At 41.3% G+C, this 17,573-nt stretch overlaps 1 protein-coding gene across 10 annotated transcripts in view; it reads left to right on the top strand.

Moving 5' to 3' along the window:
• Positions 1-17,573, top strand: part of LOC141080387 (uncharacterized) — a 382,167-nt gene that overhangs the window by 279,127 nt on the left and 85,467 nt on the right. For all 10 annotated transcript variants that reach the window (XM_073565553.1, XM_073565554.1, XM_073565552.1 and 7 more), the window contains 5 exons: positions 1,135-1,310; positions 2,721-2,910; positions 12,169-12,270; positions 13,773-13,954; positions 16,608-16,792. In XM_073565553.1, coding sequence (XP_073421654.1) covers positions 1,135-1,310; positions 2,721-2,910; positions 12,169-12,270; positions 13,773-13,954; positions 16,608-16,792 — 835 coding nt within the window. The remainder of the gene's footprint in view (positions 1-1,134; positions 1,311-2,720; positions 2,911-12,168; positions 12,271-13,772; positions 13,955-16,607; positions 16,793-17,573) is intronic.

Here is a 17,573-nt window from a genome sequence, read left to right as displayed (position 1 = left end):
ACGTGATTGACAGAAATATATATATTGTGCTATTTATCCCAACCATTGTGAACTGTGTATCAGTTGTACTATCAGAGCCATGAGCTCATGTACCCACATAGTACCAACAGCTCGGCTGTCCATGTACATACATGGTACATACATGGTACATACATGGTACATACTAACAACTTGATGAATTCTCTGCTGTGGTATAAAGATCACGGTAACAGACAGAATCAGCTGTGTTGAAATCCAACTACCTGATCCTTCTCTCTCCAGACATCTGATATCAGGAGAGAATGAAGAAATCCCCTACGCATTGGTAGTTTCACCTGACTGTAAAGGAGTTGTCCCCTACCGGTCACCCCCTTATAAATGGGTCATGAGAAGTAACAAAAAAATTATAGTAACCCCTTGGACTGCTGCTCCTCCTCCATGGTCAGAGTTGCTTTCCCCATTGTTTTCTGTGATCAACATCCATCAGAGGCGTGTCATGAGTGCTGCAGACAATCAGTGGCCGTTGATTGGCTGCAGAATTCACATTTTGTCAAGAGTATAAAGAAATAGTATTTTTTTCAGCTTGGTTTGGATTAAAAGCCCCCGTACACATGAAACAGCCGATCGTTCGGCCATCAGCTATCTCTCCCGAGTTCACCATACACAGGAACGTTCAGCTCCATAGATCTCTTCTGTGTTCTTTATGAGAGAATGAATGCCAGACTCCTCTGATGGTGGCTTAAAAAATAAAAGGATCAGTTGTTGGAAATCTGACATGTCGGATCCTTCTTTTCCGACATCATCGTCGGAATATCAATTCCAATTGTCACTCGGAGTAGATGGTTTTTGTGTCTAGGCAAGAAAAAGACTTACAAGTGAGGGCCAGACTTTTCTGTTGTTGTTTGTCATCATCTTCTGTGAGGATTTGGAATTCCACCATACACATTAGGCGGGTTCAGCCAACATTAGTCTAATATGTTTGTGGGCCTTAAATATGAGCATTGCAGCTGTTCAGCGCTCAGTGATTGGCTGCATCACTCACGAGAAGTCCGTTTTATGTTGGTCCCACCAGACCGGCGGAGGACGCAGTGTTGATTCTTTAAGTTTTTTTCTTATGCAAATTGATAACAACTCCTATATTCATTTCATATCCAGCATTCAAAGATACAAATGGAGAAGAAGCTCAACTGGCACTTACCAAGCCTTGGTAAGAATAAAGATGCCGAACCCACAGAAAGGGATTTAAAAATATTAGAAGAACATTATAGAGTGGCTGAGATCATGAAAGCGTCCTTCAGAAAGCAGACAGAACATCATCTTCTTAGTCAGCAGTAAGTTTGATTGTCTCCGTTTCACAGACATTGTAGATCAATTCTATATATAATTTCTTCTTCTGAGATTAGACACTTTTGTGGGAATTTGGATAACAGTGATATCTCTATGGAGCCAGAAATGTCACATGTGACATCATTTAAGTCAGTTTCTGGAGAGAATATAGTAAATCTTTTTGGGATGTTGGAGGCCTCTCCTTTCCCACTAAAACCCCCAAATTTTGTCATCAGATTTGAAAAGTCGATGGGGTAGAACAAAATCATAAAATGTGCACATTTGCTTAAAAAAAAACTTTTTCACCAGAAAAGTGTTAACTAACATTAAGCCCTTATTAAAATTCCCCAATTGTTTTAAATAGGGGAATAATCTTCAGTCTCAAGAACAATGCTAGATTGTGATGAAATCTGGAAATGCGCCTCAATATCAGGTCCTTCTCATGTACTGTACTATTATAGAAGAGTTGTCTCATTAAGACAACCATTTAAGAAAAATGAGCTGATCCTGGCCTCTCGAATTTCCAGAGGTGAGGTCTGGTGTGATCCTAAAGAGAACATCTAGGAGACATATAGCATTACATTCTGCTCATTCAAATAAACTTGCCAATGATATTGATGGATGACTGGACTTCTGTTCTTGGTCACAGAGTCCCAGGCAGGTACGGACTGGGGCTGAAATTCAGCCCAGACATTTGAAAACACACAGGCCCATGTTGTCCTCATCCCCAAGCACCAGATGGGATATATTACTAATCTTACCCTGTGTGGAGGAAAGCAAGATTTACTACAAGACTAATATTTCTAATGATACCTCCGTCACAACTCTTAACAATATGGGTGTCTTGAGAAAACTGATTCTGTTAACAACATAGCAGACAAGGTGGCCCACCACCAGTCAGGCTCTTCTGGCATTTGCCAGATGGCCAATCCGACCCTGGTCCCAGGTGAGAACCACCTTCTATTGCATCCATATGACTGATGGGGATGGCAGGTCATATAACATAGTAAGAGAACACTCAGTTCCCCACGCCAATACTACCATGGTCTCCACCAGGTTAGGTACTTTTTGAGGACCAGGGAAGCGTGACTGCAGTGATTGGCTGGGTCTCTATACTTCCTGCTCTGTATGGACAGACATGTCTACTGCAATCAGTGATTAGCCGCAGCATCACGACAGACACTGTTGGCATCCAACTGTCCCAATTGGCTACAATGGGGTCACTAGACTTGGATTGTAGTGTCTGCCCCCAGAAATAAATAGCCCATCATTCTGCACTCTTGTTTCTGCCGTCTTTATAAGGAATCTGTGATGCATGATGCAGACAAAGCCTCTGACTCCGATGTGAACCGAGCATCAGTCATCACATATAACAGTATATTTATACAAATGACCAAAACATTGTATTATTATAGAACTGAAATAAATCTGCTGAAGGAGCAACAGAAAGCAATGGAACTTTCCAAATTGTGCAGAGGATCTCAGCAATGTATTCTGAAAGATCAAGAGAACGCCAAAAAGCTTTGTGAACTGGCAGAAGCGCAAGACCAACATAACCGTCTTGTAGAAGAGCAGAAGAAACTGATAAGTGACCTGAACATGAAGGTAGTGTGTGCTATTGTTTATTACCGTAATGGAAACCTGTCATGAGGATCATGCTGCCCGAACCACAGACTCAGACGCCGACTGCGCGATTGCAGCCAATTATGGTTTTGTCTAAAATGTTGCGGTAATTCAGATTATACACACTTTAAAAAGTCATCCAAGGACTGTGACTCAACTGACTAAACCAATATGGACCCTGGCCACCTTCGCCCTCCCCAGTCTCTTTGAATGACAAGTGGAATAGGGAGAAGGTGGCTGGAAACTTGCCATGGACTAGTCAGTCAAGATCCATAGAGGCCGAGACATCTCCAAAAAATATGACATAGTTGTCATGGGAGATTTCAACTATCCAGACATTTGTTGGGAAGCTCTCTCAGGCAAAACTAACAGGTCAAGGAAATTCTTATCCTCTCTTGCTGACAACTTTATCTTCCAAAAGGTAAGGGAGAAAACAAGGGGAACTGCTACCTTGGATCTAATCCTTATAAACAGGGAGGAAATGGTTGAGGAGGTAAAAGTGGCTGGGACCCTAGGAGGTAGCGACCATGCTATTTTAGAATTTTGGATTACTAGAGGTGGAAGACCTGTGAAGACTCAGACGTCAAGGTTAGATTTCAGAAAGGCAGATTTTAAGGGATTCAGAAAGAGAATTGGAGGGATCCAATGGCTGGATATCCTTAAAGACAAAAATGTCCAGGAAGGATGGGAAATCTTGAAAAATGAAATTCTCAAAGCACAGTTGTTAACAATTCCGAAAAGAGGGAAGAATAGGAAGCATTTAAGGAAACCAGGATGGATGAACACAGAACTTAAGCACATGCTAAAAAGGAAGAAAAAAATGTTTATAAAATGGAAAGAGGGAGGCATATCTAAAGAAGAATATAATGCTGTCTGCAGTACCTGCAGGGCACAAATCAGATTAGCTAAAGCTGAAAATGAACTGAGGCTTGCAAGAGATGTCAAAAGCAATAATAAAGGATTTTGGGGATATGTCAAAAGAAAAAGAAAAGTCAAAGATGCTATAGGATTTTTACAGGATGAAAATGATGAAATGGTAAGACAGGATGTTGAGAAGGCTGAACTTTTAAATTCCTATTTTGCATCTGTTTTCTCTCAGAAAGGAAATGCAACATCAACTGTTATTCACTGTCCTATTAAGGGAATAGAAGAATCCAGGATATCTATAAACAGAAAGATAGTGAGGAAACACTTAGCTAACCTAAATGAATTCAAGTCTCCAGGTCCAGATGAATTACACCCCAGAGTACTGAAGGAGATAGCAGAAGAAATTTTTGAACCCCTCTCCATAATCTTTGAAAATTCTTGGAGAACAGGAGAAGTGCCAGAAGACTGGAGAAGAGCAAATGTTGTTCCTATCTTCAAAAAGGGGAAGAAGGTGGACCCAGGCAACTATAGGCCGGTGAGTCTGACTTCTATACCAGGAAAGATCTTTGAACAAATTATTAAACAACATGTATGTCAATACCTGGATAAGAATGAAGTGATTAAACAGAGTCAGCATGGGTTTCTAACTAATAAGTCATGTCAGACTAACTTAATTTCCTTCTATGACGGTATCACTGATTGGGTGGATCAAGGAAATGCTGTAGATATAGTATATCTTGACTTCAGCAAAGCATTTGACAAAGTCTCTCATACAATCCTTATTGAAAAAATGACTAAGTATGGAATGGACAAGGCAACTGTTAGGTGGATTCATAACTGGCTTAGTGATCGGACCCAAAGAGTGGTCGTAAATGGCTGCACATCCAGTTGGAAGAATGTCTCAAGTGGGGTACCACAGGGCTCTGTCCTGGGCCCTGTATTGTTCAACATCTTTATCAACGATTTAGATGAAGGAATTGAGGGTAAACTGATTAAATTTGCTGATGACACAAAGCTAGGAGGGATAGCTAATACTAGAGAAGAGAGAGAGAGGATTCAAAAAGATTTAAATAAACTGGAGAAGTGGGCAGCAACTAACAGAATGGTTTTTAACAGGGAGAAATGCAAAGTACTACATCTGGGCAATAAAAATGAAAAAAGCATATATAGAATGGGAGGAATAGGGCTAAGTGACAGCACATGTGAAAAAGACTTGGGTATACTAATAGATCACAGACTGAATATGAGTCAACAGTGTGATGCAGCAGCAAAAAAGGCAAATGCAATTCTAGGATGTATTAACAGAAGCATACAGTCTAGATCACGTGAAGTCATTATTTCCCTCTACTCCTCTTTGGTCAGACCTCATCTGGAATATTGTGTCCAGTTTTGGGCACCACATTTTAAAAAAGACATCAACAAACTGGAGCAAGTTCAGAAAAGAGCGACCAGAATGGTGACCGGTCTGCAAACCCTGTCTTATGAGGAAAGGTTGCAGGATTTGGGAATGTTTAGTTTGCAAAAGAGAAGACTGAGAGGAGACTTAATAGCTGTCTACAAATATCTAAAGGGCTGTCACATTGTAGAAGGATCAACTTTATTCTCATTTGCACAAGGAAAGACTAGAAGCAATGGGATGAAACTGAATGGGAAGAGACACAGATTAGATATTAGAAAAAACTTTTTGACAGTTAGAGTGATCAATGAGTGGAACAGGCTGCCACGAGAAGTGGTGAGTGCTCCTTCAATGGAAGTCTTCAAACAGAGGCTGGACAGACATCTGACTGGGATGATTTAGCGAATCCTGCTTTGAGCAGGGGGTTGGACCAGATGGCCCAGGAGGTCCCTTCCAACTCTATGATTCTATGATTCTATGATTCTATGATCACAGTCACAAAAATTTGTAAAAAGTGTTGAAAAGTCACAAAAATGTTGTGCAAGTTTTCACGTCAATTTGAATCAGCCATGCCAAAATTGGAGGAGCTGAGGAGCCAGGATGGTGTTGGCAACACCCTCCCGCCAAATTCATTAAAAATGCCCTCATTTCTGGCGCGGCACACAGAGGCACATGTCACTGAGAAGAAGCGCTAAATTCATTAAGGGGCATTGTCCTCTTCATGAATAAGGCTCCTTTTGTGTTCCACCATGATCGGCGTTTTGTGAGCAAGTGCTATGCTTGATGAATCAGTCCCATAGTTACTGCCGGCTTTTAATTCCGAGTGTATTTGGAAACACTGCAGTGTTTTGGAGTAAAACATACCTGGCTATAATTGTGCAGTCGGTATCTGATTCATGATCAATATGATGATCTCATGACAATAACTAGCTGTACACAGAATGACCACATACCATAGCATTAACCATTTCCTATGAAAGCCGACATGTGCCTAAAATGATGCAAAATGTTTGAAATTGTGTACATGTACAGTGACATGTAAAAGTTTGGGCACCCCTGGTCACATTTACTATTAACATGAACAGTTAAGCAAGTTGAATATGAAATAATCTCTAAAAGGCCTAATGTTAAAGATTACACATTTCCTTTGCATTTTAGGCAAAAAAATATATTGTCATTTTTTTACCTTTTAAAAGGGAAATGCAAAAGTTTAGGCACCCGTGGAGATGTGTGTGCTCAAATAACTTTGACCAAGGTTTCAGACCTTAATTAGCTTGTTAGGGTTATGGCTTGTTTGCTATCATCGTTAGCAAAGGGCAGGTGATTCAAGTTTCCCATCTTTATAAAAACCCAACCTCCTCTAACCTTGTGCCAAAAACAGCAGCCATGGGTCCTTCTACGCAGCTGCCTAGTACTCTGAAAATGGTGGAGGCCCACAAAGCAGGAGAAGGCTATAAGAAGATAACAAAGCGTTTTCAAGTTGCCCTTTCCTCAGTTCAAAATGTTATTAAACATAACATGAACAGGAACTACATTTGCCAGCGCATGCACATTTCTGTTTTTCGGCTTTGCCCACAGTTGAGCAAAGTGTATTGCGCAGGCGCGAAACGTATTATTTCTGAGCAGGCGCAAGATGTCACACGGCGCAACAGGTGTTATCCATGCAGTAGGACAGCGAGCAACAGCCAATGGGAGTGATGTAGAGTCCCCAAACCACGCCCTTTGGACCGGATTGAGAAGATTACCATACAGAGCGGGAGACATTAAAAAACGTTTTCATGAGTATACAAGGGGAGTCAGGGGGTTCTGTAAGGGTGTAGGGAATGCATATCTGACACTGAATAGGGCGATATTTTTAGCTACTAAATCACAAAACTGGTGACAGATACCCTTTAAGAAATGGCAGTTAAGAGGAGTAGTGGAGGTTAGGATAAGGTCTGGAAGACCAAGCTAAATCAAATCAGGCAAATCAGATCCCCGTTTGACTGCAAAAGACCTTTGAAATATATATCAGAATCTGGAGTTGTGGTACTTTGTTCTACCTTTCTGAGACAGCGGCACAAATATGAACTTCATGGAAGAGTCATCAGAAGAAAACCTCTCCTGCGTCCTCACCATAAGTATGCAAAAGAACATCTAAGCAAGCCTGATGCATTTTGGAAACCAGTCCTGTGGACCGGTTAAAATAGTACTTTTTGGCCATAATGATCAAAGGTATGTGTGGAAAAAAAGGCACAGAAATTCAGGAAAATAACATCTCACCAGCCATTAAGCATGGGGTGGATCAATCATGCTTTGGGGCTGTATTGTAGCCAATAGCACAGGGAACATTTCATGGATAGAGGGAAAAATGGATTAAATGAAATTTCAACAAATTCTAGATCATAACATCATCTGTAAAAAAAAAACTGAAGTTGAAAAGAGGATGGCCTCTACCAATGGATAATGATCCTAAACACACATCAAAAGGCGCAAGAGACTACCTCAAAAGGCGCAAGCTGACAGTTTTACAATTGCCCTCACAGTCCCCGGATCTGAACATCAATGAAAATCTGTGGCTAGACCTCAAAATAGCAGTGCATGCAGGACGACCCAGGAATCTCACAGAACTGGAAGAATTTTCCAAGGAAGAATGGATGAAAATCCCTCAAACAAGAATTGAAAGACTCTTGGCTGGCTACAAAATACGTTTACCAACTGTGATACTTGCAAAAGGGGGTGCTACTAGGTACTAGCCATGCAGGGAACTAAAACTTTTGCATCAGCCCGTTTTCCACTTTGTAATTTTAAAATGTAAAATGTGAAAATATATATATATTTGCCTGAAATACAATGTGTCATCTTTAACTTTAGCCCTTTTAGAGATCATTTCATCTCCAACTTGCTTAATTGTTCACAGTAACAGTAATTTTGATCAGGGGTGCCCAAACTTATACATGTCACAGCAAACGTAACACACATAGATACAGAACACATTACAAGCAAGCAAAACACTGTTTTGAGGCAGGCCAACGATCGTATAACTAGTGTACCTGATTATTGGCCCATCTAAACAGGCTCCTGATCACCCAACGAATGATCAAAACACTCGTTTGTAGTGTTGAGCATTCCGATACCGCAAGTATCGGAATTCCGATACCGACTTCCGATATTTTTTCAATATCGGAATTCGGCATCGGAATCGGAAGTTCAGTTGATTGACGGCCTGACGTCATCATGATGCGCGGTGTGTGCGCATCATGATGCGCCGTCATTTCGGGCCTTCCGGGGGTCTCTGCCGGCCTGCCGGGGGGCTGTGCCGGCCTGCCGGGGGGCTGTGTGGACTGCCCGGGGTCTGTACCGGCCTGCCGGGGGGCTGTGCTGATGTCCGGGGGTCTGTGCAAGCATCGTCCGATGGGACTACAAGTCCCATCGGGCGATGCCTGCTACCATGACAGTGATTGACACATTAGCCAATGATGGGACAGTAGTAGTCCCATCATCCGGCTAATGTGTTAAATGTTAAAAAAAAAAAAAAAAAAAAATACTACATACATACTACATGCATGCTACATACATACTACATGCTACATACATACTACATATATACTACATACATACTACATACATGCTACATACATACTACATGCATGCTACATACATACTACATGCTACATACATACTACATGCATGCTACATACATACTACATATATACTACATACATGCTACATACATACTGCATGCTACATACATACTACATACATACTACATACATACTACATGCATGCTACATACATACTACATGCATGCTACATACATACTACATGCATGCTACATGCATGCTACATACATACTACATGCTACATACATACCACATACATACTACATACATACTACATACTACATATATACTACATGCATGCTACATACATACTACATGCTACATACATACCACATACATACTACATACATACTACATACATACTACATGCTACATACATACTACATATATACTACATGCATGCTACATACATACTACATGCTACATACATACCACATACATACTACATACATACTACATGCTACATACATACTACATATATACTACATGCATGCTACATACATACTACATGCTACATACATACCACATACATACTACATACATGCTACATATATACTACATGCATGCTACATACATACTACATATATACTACATGCATGCTACATACATACTACATGCTACATGCATGCTACATACATACTACATACATACTACATGCTACATACATACCACATATATACTACATACATACAATACATTCATACAATACATACATAGACATACAGTACATATAACATAGAGTAACATACTTACCAATACTTGTCACATTGTTCCCCGAAGCCATTGTCTTTTCCGGAATAAATATTAACATAACAAACCACAAAAATACTCACCCACGATCCGAAGCAGTCCACGAGTGTGTCCCACGACGATCTTGGGTAGAGAACTGCAGCATCAGATGATGCTGCCGTTCTCTACGGGCTGCAGGAATCCAATGACGGAAGGTAGGTATCCTTCCGCACTGTATTCCTCCGCCACTTAAAAAAAAAAAAGTCCCTAGTCTCACTTTATGCCATTGCTGCGTGGGAATTTCCCACACAGCAATGGCATAAAGTGAGACTAGGGACTTTTTTTTTTTTTAAGTGGCGGAGGAATACAGTGCGGAAGGATACCTACCTTCCGTCATTGGATTCCTGCAGCCCGTAGAGAACGGCAGCATCATCTGATGCTGCAGTTCTCTACCCAAGATCGTCGTGGGACACACTCGTGGACTGCTTCGGATCGTGGGTGAGTATTTTTGTGGTTTGTTATGTTAATATTTATTCCGGAAAAGACAATGGCTTCGGGGAACAATGTGACAAGTATTGGTAAGTATGTTACTCTATGTTATATGTACTGTATGTCTATGTATGTATTGTATGAATGTATTGTATGTATGTAGTATATATGTGGTATGTATGTAGCATGTAGTATGTATGTAGTATGTATGTAGCATGCATGTAGCATGCAGTATGTATGTAGCATGCATGTAGTATATATGTAGTATGTATGTGGTATGTATGTAGCATGTAGTATGTATGTAGCATGCATGTAGTATGTATGTAGCATGCATGTAGTATATATGTAGTATGTATGTAGCATGTAGTATGTAGCATGCATGTAGTATATATGTAGTATGTATGTAGCATGTAGTATGTATGTAGTATGTATGTAGCATGTAGTATGTATGTAGCATGCATGTAGTATGTATGTAGCATGCATGTAGTATGTATATGGTATGTATGTAGCATGTAGTATGTATGTAGCATGAATGTAGTATATATGTGTTATGTATGTGGTATGTATGTAGCATGCATGTAGCATGCATGTAGTATGTATGTAGTATGTATGTAGTATATATGTAGTATGTATGTAGCATGTAGTATGTATGTAGTATGTATGTAGCATGCATGTAGCATGCAGTATGTATGTAGCATGCATGTAGTATATATGTAGTATGTATGTAGCATGTAGTATGTAGCATGCATGTAGTATATATGTAGTATGTAGCATGTAGTATGTATGTAGCATGCATGTAGTATATATGTGTTATGTATGTAGCATGTAGCATGCATGTAGCATGCATGTAGTATGTATGTAGTATATATGTGGTATGTATGTAGCATGCAGTATGTATGTAGCATGCATGTAGTATATATGTAGTATGTATGTTGCATGTAGTATTTATGTAGTATGAATGTAGCATGTATGTAGTATGTAGTATGAATGTAGCATGTATGTAGTATGCATGTTGTATGTATGTAGCATGTAATTTTTTTTTTTTTTTTTTTTTTTTACATTTAACACATTAGCCGGATGATGGGACTACTACTGTCCCATCATTGGCTAATGTGTCAATCACTGTCATGGTAGCAGGCATCGCCCGATGGGACTTGTAGTCCCATCGGACGATGCCTGCACAGACCCCCGGAGCCTGCACAGACCACCGGCAGGCCGGCACAGCCCCCCGGCAGGCCGGCACAGCCCCCCGGCAGGCCGGCACAGCCCCCCGGAGCCTGCACAGCCCCCCGGCAGGCCGGCACAGCCCCCCGGCAGGCCGGCACAGCCCCCCGGCAGGCCGGCACAGCCCCCCGGAGCCTGCACAGACCACCGGCAGGCCGGCACAGACCACCGGAGCCTGCACAGACCCCCTGGCAGGCCGGCACAGCCCCCCGAAAGGCCCGTACAGACACCAGAGAGGCTGTACAAGGGCAGGAAAGGGTTTTTCTTATTCCGATACCGGAAGTCCCATAGACTTGAATGGGACTTCCGGTATCGGAATCGGCGATACCGATACTTTTTTTAAAGATCGGCCGATACCATCCGATACGATACTTTGAAGTATCGGACGGTATCGCTCAACTCTACTCGTTTGTTATTTACAATGAATTTTAGGTAAACTGTAAAATTACTGTTTTGGGCATCATACCATGCTGTGCAAACAGGACATGTGCTACTTTTATAATGATGTTATACTGTATGTACACAGAACGATCGAACTATTGTTCTGTTCATGTAGAAGTGTGGTCTAAACAGGCTGCTAAGTGACCAATTGGCCTGCATCAGCCGATCAGCGGTCGTTTAACGGCTGCGTTCGGCATGCGTCAATGTGCCCACATTCTGCAGGAAGGGAGTTTTTAGGGGCAGATACTGGACACCGAAACATTGCAGCAGTAAGGCTATAATGGATGGACGGGAGGCTACAAGAAGCTTTACATGAACAGTGGAAGGAGAGGGCACATTAATATAAAAGAGAATGTGCCCTCTTTCCCAAATGAACACACTTTGCTTTGGCAAATGTCTCTGGCACGTGTCACCTTTATTTAACAACCAGTAATCACCTATTCACAGGCCAAATGCGACATGCTAACTCTAATTTATGATAATTTATTACAGATAAAGGAAAAAGAAGAAGAAATTGTACAACAGAAAAAGGCAATGTCCAACACTAAAACCTCACAAGGACGTACTGTTCAGCTGGAAAATGAACTGCAACACGTATGTATCCCTTCTCTTCTCACACTGTACTCCCAGCATATGGTCTGCTCTGCCTACACCAAGGGCTGTCTGGCAATCCCATAACCTCTACAACCCTTGTCTATATATAGCATAGCTGGGAAGGACAGGTTTAAATCCCAGCTCTGCAGTGTCTGTTTAGATACACCTGTGGGGTTTTGCTAAAAAAAAAAAGGAAGTAGCTTCATGGAGTGTCAGTCTCCTGAGGGAGGCTCAATCTGCTGGGTGAAGCAGAGTCAAGCGTGCTGCTGGTGAGTGATAAGCCAAAATGTGAACTGTAGCTGAGGGAGACCAAAGCTTCATTGTCTGTGTGAATGCTACCTAACTCCTAATGGTTAATGCCTACCAGAGAGAGTGAATCCCAACAATATAGTGTTTAATGTAGTCTAAATATATTACGCCCTAGATAGGGCTGCAACGGACATAGCTAAAGTGTAGGCCCGGACATCACAGGGATTTAAAGGAAGAGGCAAGAAAAAGGTTAATAGCTATTTTAGCTAGGAAAGGATTAATAGTTATTTTTGTATATCCACAAAAGAAAGTTAGGGAGCGTGGGGTTTGAGTTTAGGTCGCTTGGGATGGGATTCTGTTTAGGAACGCATAGGAAGTTATGTGAAAGGGGGTGGGGGTATCTGAGGTACCTTAAAAAGAAAAGGAGGAACTGTGGATCTTCATCTTACCTTGTGGATCGAGGAACAGTGAACCATCAGTCCTTATGTTATGCCCCTTTTCTTCTGCTATCATATAAATTCTGGCGGTAATGTGATGGTCTTTGGTTGTTTAATATCATGTCATAGCAGCAGGAGATGAAGAGGTCGAGGATGGCCTTGGTTAATGGAGAATTACATAGATATGTTGACCCTTCATTATTGAGTTATGGTTTAGTTCCTGCTGGGACGGTTCCCGGGGAACAGAAATTAGTAGAGCTGACAGCACCATGACATTAGTCCACCCTGAGTTGAAGCTCTGTGACTTAGTATTTATTCTGGTGCTGTCCATTGGTGTCAGGCCATCCAGTATCTCCTCAGAAAAGAAATTGCATTTATGATGTATGTCGTATGTGCTGTGGCTATTTCTTTCCATGTCACCCAGTGTTATGTATTAATTGTTAAAGCTATGTTAACGCTAGTTCTATGAAGTCACATTACAAGTCCATACGGAAAAGAGTACCAGATTCCGCTATCCCACATCTAGGAACATGGCAGAAAAATGGACACTGCACAGTATACCATTTTTTACAATGGGAGCTAAAGGCTTATGTATTGCACTATATGCCATATGTTTGATGCTGTTGTCCGAGGTGTACAATGTATGTGATGTATCTGGAAAGCTCCTCTAACAGAAGCAAATTAAGAAATGCGGATAGAGTTTAAGGCCAGCAAACTCAACAATATATGGGAAAAACCTTACTTTTGAGACCAAACTTTTGGTTATTCATAAAGTGTGAACAATCATTTAGAATATTGTGATGTATCTTAACACAGGTTACTCAAACTTTTAATGTGATCAAAACTGAAAATGAAAAACTCAAGGAGAGTATTAACCATCTGCGCTTCAAGAAAGCAAAATATCAGTACCTGATTGATAAAATGCACCAGAAGATTACCCATCAGAAGGCCCTCACCGAGAACATGCAAGAGAGGATCACGTCCATGCATAATGAAAAGTAAGTGACCTGTTTCTGCTAAAGAAAAAGCATGGACAGCACCTCCAAAAAATCATACATTGATCTAATGCCGCTAGGTTCTTAGCTTAACATGCTGATCAGACTGTATGGCGCCCACTGCCACGTCACGGCGACCCTTAGTGAGTACTAAGTTTTATCGCCTTAAAGGAGCGGAGTTGTGCGCTAACCACCATCACAGCGACAATGCACCAGCAGGGCGGGTGGCCTGGTGTCTCACAGTGCTCATGATGGAAAATAGAAAAGACAAAAGACACATAGCGCGAGCTCATGTGTAAGATCTTAAAAAGAATTGTTGTTCGTAACACTGTCTTTATAAGAGTTAACCTGAGCTGGAGCATGACTAAGGCCCCCTTCACATGTATGTGTTTCCGGTACGTGTGGCATCCATTTTCATACTTACCGGAGACACGTATCCACATGTACCCATTATAACCTATGTGGCTGCTCACATCTGTGTTACGCACATGCAGACATGTCCATTTTGTACTGGCAGCTCAGATGACATAGACCAATAAAAGTCTATGGGTCCATGTGACATGTACTGGAATAGAATGCAGAATTCAAAATACTGTTTTTTATGTGTTAAAGATGTGCAAAGATAATAGATAGATAGATATCCGTCATATGTATAATTTCATATCCCCATGAAACATAAAATTGCACCCTTTAGTGCCTTGCATGTAGTGTTTATTGTACAGCTTTGTATTAACCTAATAAATAATTAAATAAATGGAAAAAAAAACACGTTGGGTAAAGCAGTCAGCTTTGAGCTGATATTTTCAGGCTAGGAACGTCCATGATTCTTGATTCCTTCCCTGCCTAAAAATACTATCACACATCCACCCCAGAAGTGGCGCATCACACGAGATACTCCAATTTTGGCGTTTTGCCTTCGTCTTGGCTCTTCCTGATTCTCTGGTGGCAATCAGGGTAATGGGGCTTGGGGTTGATATCGCTGTGAATTGTCCAAAAACACAGCTGACATCAAGCCCTGGTGTTAGCAATGGAGAGTTGTCTATCAGACACCCCCATTACTAACCCAGGAATTAAAAAGAAACAAAAAATAAATACTTTATTTAAATAAACACTCCGACACTTTCCCTGGTTCACCGTTTTATTACATTTTTTTAAAAATCCCACGCGGTGCAACGTAGTCCACCATATCAGACATAGTTCAGCGAAGAGAAACCTGAAAAGAACATATACACAAAACACAGAGAAATAAAACAGAGACACTGTCACTCATTCACCCTCACAGGAGAATGTTACTGACATCACCACTCTTCAGAATCACCGGGTCTCGCACAACACTGCGTACCTAGAAGTGGACGTTTGCAAAGCCTATGGAGCGTCAGAACGAGGATACATAGGTTTGTACGGAGGATTCACTGGACTTCGTCAGACTTGCATGGGAACATTTTTTTTAAAGTGTTGAACCAGGGAAAATGTCTCGGAGTGTTTATTTCCATAAAGAATTTTTTTGTGTGTGTTTCCTTTTTTCCTGGGTCAGTAATGGGGGTGTATGATAGACACCTCTCTATTACCAGCACCATGTTTTCATGTCAGGTGTGTTTTTGGACAATTCTCACCTGACAACAACCCCAAGCACCATTAGCCCAATTTCCAATGCACCAGGGCATCGGGAAGAGTCAAGGCGAACCACCAGAAATAGGGCATCTCATGTGATGCTCCACTTTTGGGGCGGTTGTGGCTGATATTTTTAGACTGTGGAGGGACCAATAACTATGGACCTTTCCAGCCTGATAATAAAAGCTCTTTGCTGTCTGCTTTACATTTGCTGGCTATCTAAAATGGGGTCGACCCCACGTTGTTTTTATATATTTATTAGGTTAATACAAAACTGTACAATGAACTCCATATGCAAAGCACTAAAGGATTCAATTTGATAATTTGTTGTGGGATTGTGAAATTATATATCTGATGGATATATATATATTTTTCTATCAATCTATTTATCTGCTTATCTATCTGTTTATCTATTTAGTATCTATCTATTATCTTTACACATTTTTAACACATAAAACACAATAATTTCCAGAATGCATTTTATTCCGGTACATGTCACACAGATGGCATACGGACAGGACCCGGATGGTACACAAGTACACATGGATGGCACACAAGTACATATGGCCAACAGAAAACCACCCAGAAAGTAAAAACGGATTGTCTCTTGCTATGTTCGTTTAAGTAGACAAGTGAAGGGGGCCTTACACAGTATGGAGACCGCTGCTCTGGGTCTAATTCCGATTTGTCCATGTTGATACGATGAATAATTGAATGGATAGTGGAAAGGGGAATAACATTACTTGCACTGATAGCCTTGAAAAATAGCCTGGACTCCATTGGTAGCTTTTCTATGCCCATGGGTTTTGCAGACTAGCGCAGACTCCATGGTCATGAAGCCTTCAACCTGGAGTGTGCACCACTGTGCAAAACCTTTGAGAACAGGAAAGCTATCCACCAAGTCTGGGCTATTTTCCCAGGTGAACAGCACTAGTAATCTTGATCCCCTTTCAACTTTGTATTTCTGAACTTCACCATCACTATAATCGCAGCACTTGTGGGACTAAATTATCAAACTAATAAGTGTTATGTCATAATCTTATAGAACTGATATCCAGACAGATGTCCTGACCATTAAAGACGCAGCAGAAAAAGAGTCTAAAAAATATGATATAAAGATTGAAGAGCTTAACAGATATCTCGACCATCTGAAGAAGCAACAGCAATTTAATGAAACAAAATTGTTTGATCGCTCTTCAAAGGAAAGGGAGCTGCAAAAAATGAGACAAGGTAAAGTTAGGCATAGTCCGTCATATGTTTGATTGATTTATATAAAAACCTGAGAGAACACAGCAAAAAAGGTGGAGTGCATACCACCATAAAGCCGGGGTCACACTAGAGATGAATACGGACGAGTGCTGTGCGATAAAACATTGCATAGTACTCGAACCAGTCTTCATCTGTGGGGCCGCTCACAGCAGCGCTTTTTTTCTTGGCCGTATTCAATGGGCGAGAGAAATCACCGCATGCTGCGTTCGTCACCAACACTCGGCCGAGTCTCAGCGCACTCGCACCCATATAAGCCTGTGGGTGCGAGTCACACAGCGCACATCACTCGGTTATCATCTGAGTGTTGTGCAATATACACTGACCCCGGGAATGAAGGAGATGGAGGAATTAATTTCTCCGCCTCCTCCGCAGCTGTGCTCCTATCCTCTCTGTGCGAGAGCCTCGGAGCACAGTAGCATGACACTCGGATCCCGCTCGCAGCAGAGCAGGAGCCGAGGGTCATTAGCATATCGCATCGGATGCCATACGCTAGTCTGACCCCGGCCTAACACTGCAACTCACGGTCAAATATGAAGACAGCGTGAGGTCATGAGGTAGTGAGAGGTAGAATAAAACATAACTTTTACTAAATTGTTTAAAATACAAAAATGCTGCCTATAAACAAAATACTATCTCAAACAAGGTGAATACAAAAGTGTCTAATCTTATAATCAAACGCTGATAGAAACATAGGGTCAGAAAACAGGTCATGAAAGTCCAATCCTGAGATGTGAATTGAACA

The sequence above is a fragment of the Dendrobates tinctorius genome, unplaced genomic scaffold, assembly GCF_039654945.1.
Source record: "Dendrobates tinctorius isolate UK_male_01 unplaced genomic scaffold, ASM3965494v1 ptg000016l, whole genome shotgun sequence".
Lineage (NCBI taxonomy): Eukaryota > Metazoa > Chordata > Amphibia > Anura > Dendrobatidae > Dendrobates > Dendrobates tinctorius.
Note: the sequence above shows the minus strand (reverse complement) of the source record. Positions and strands in the feature narration are given on the sequence as shown.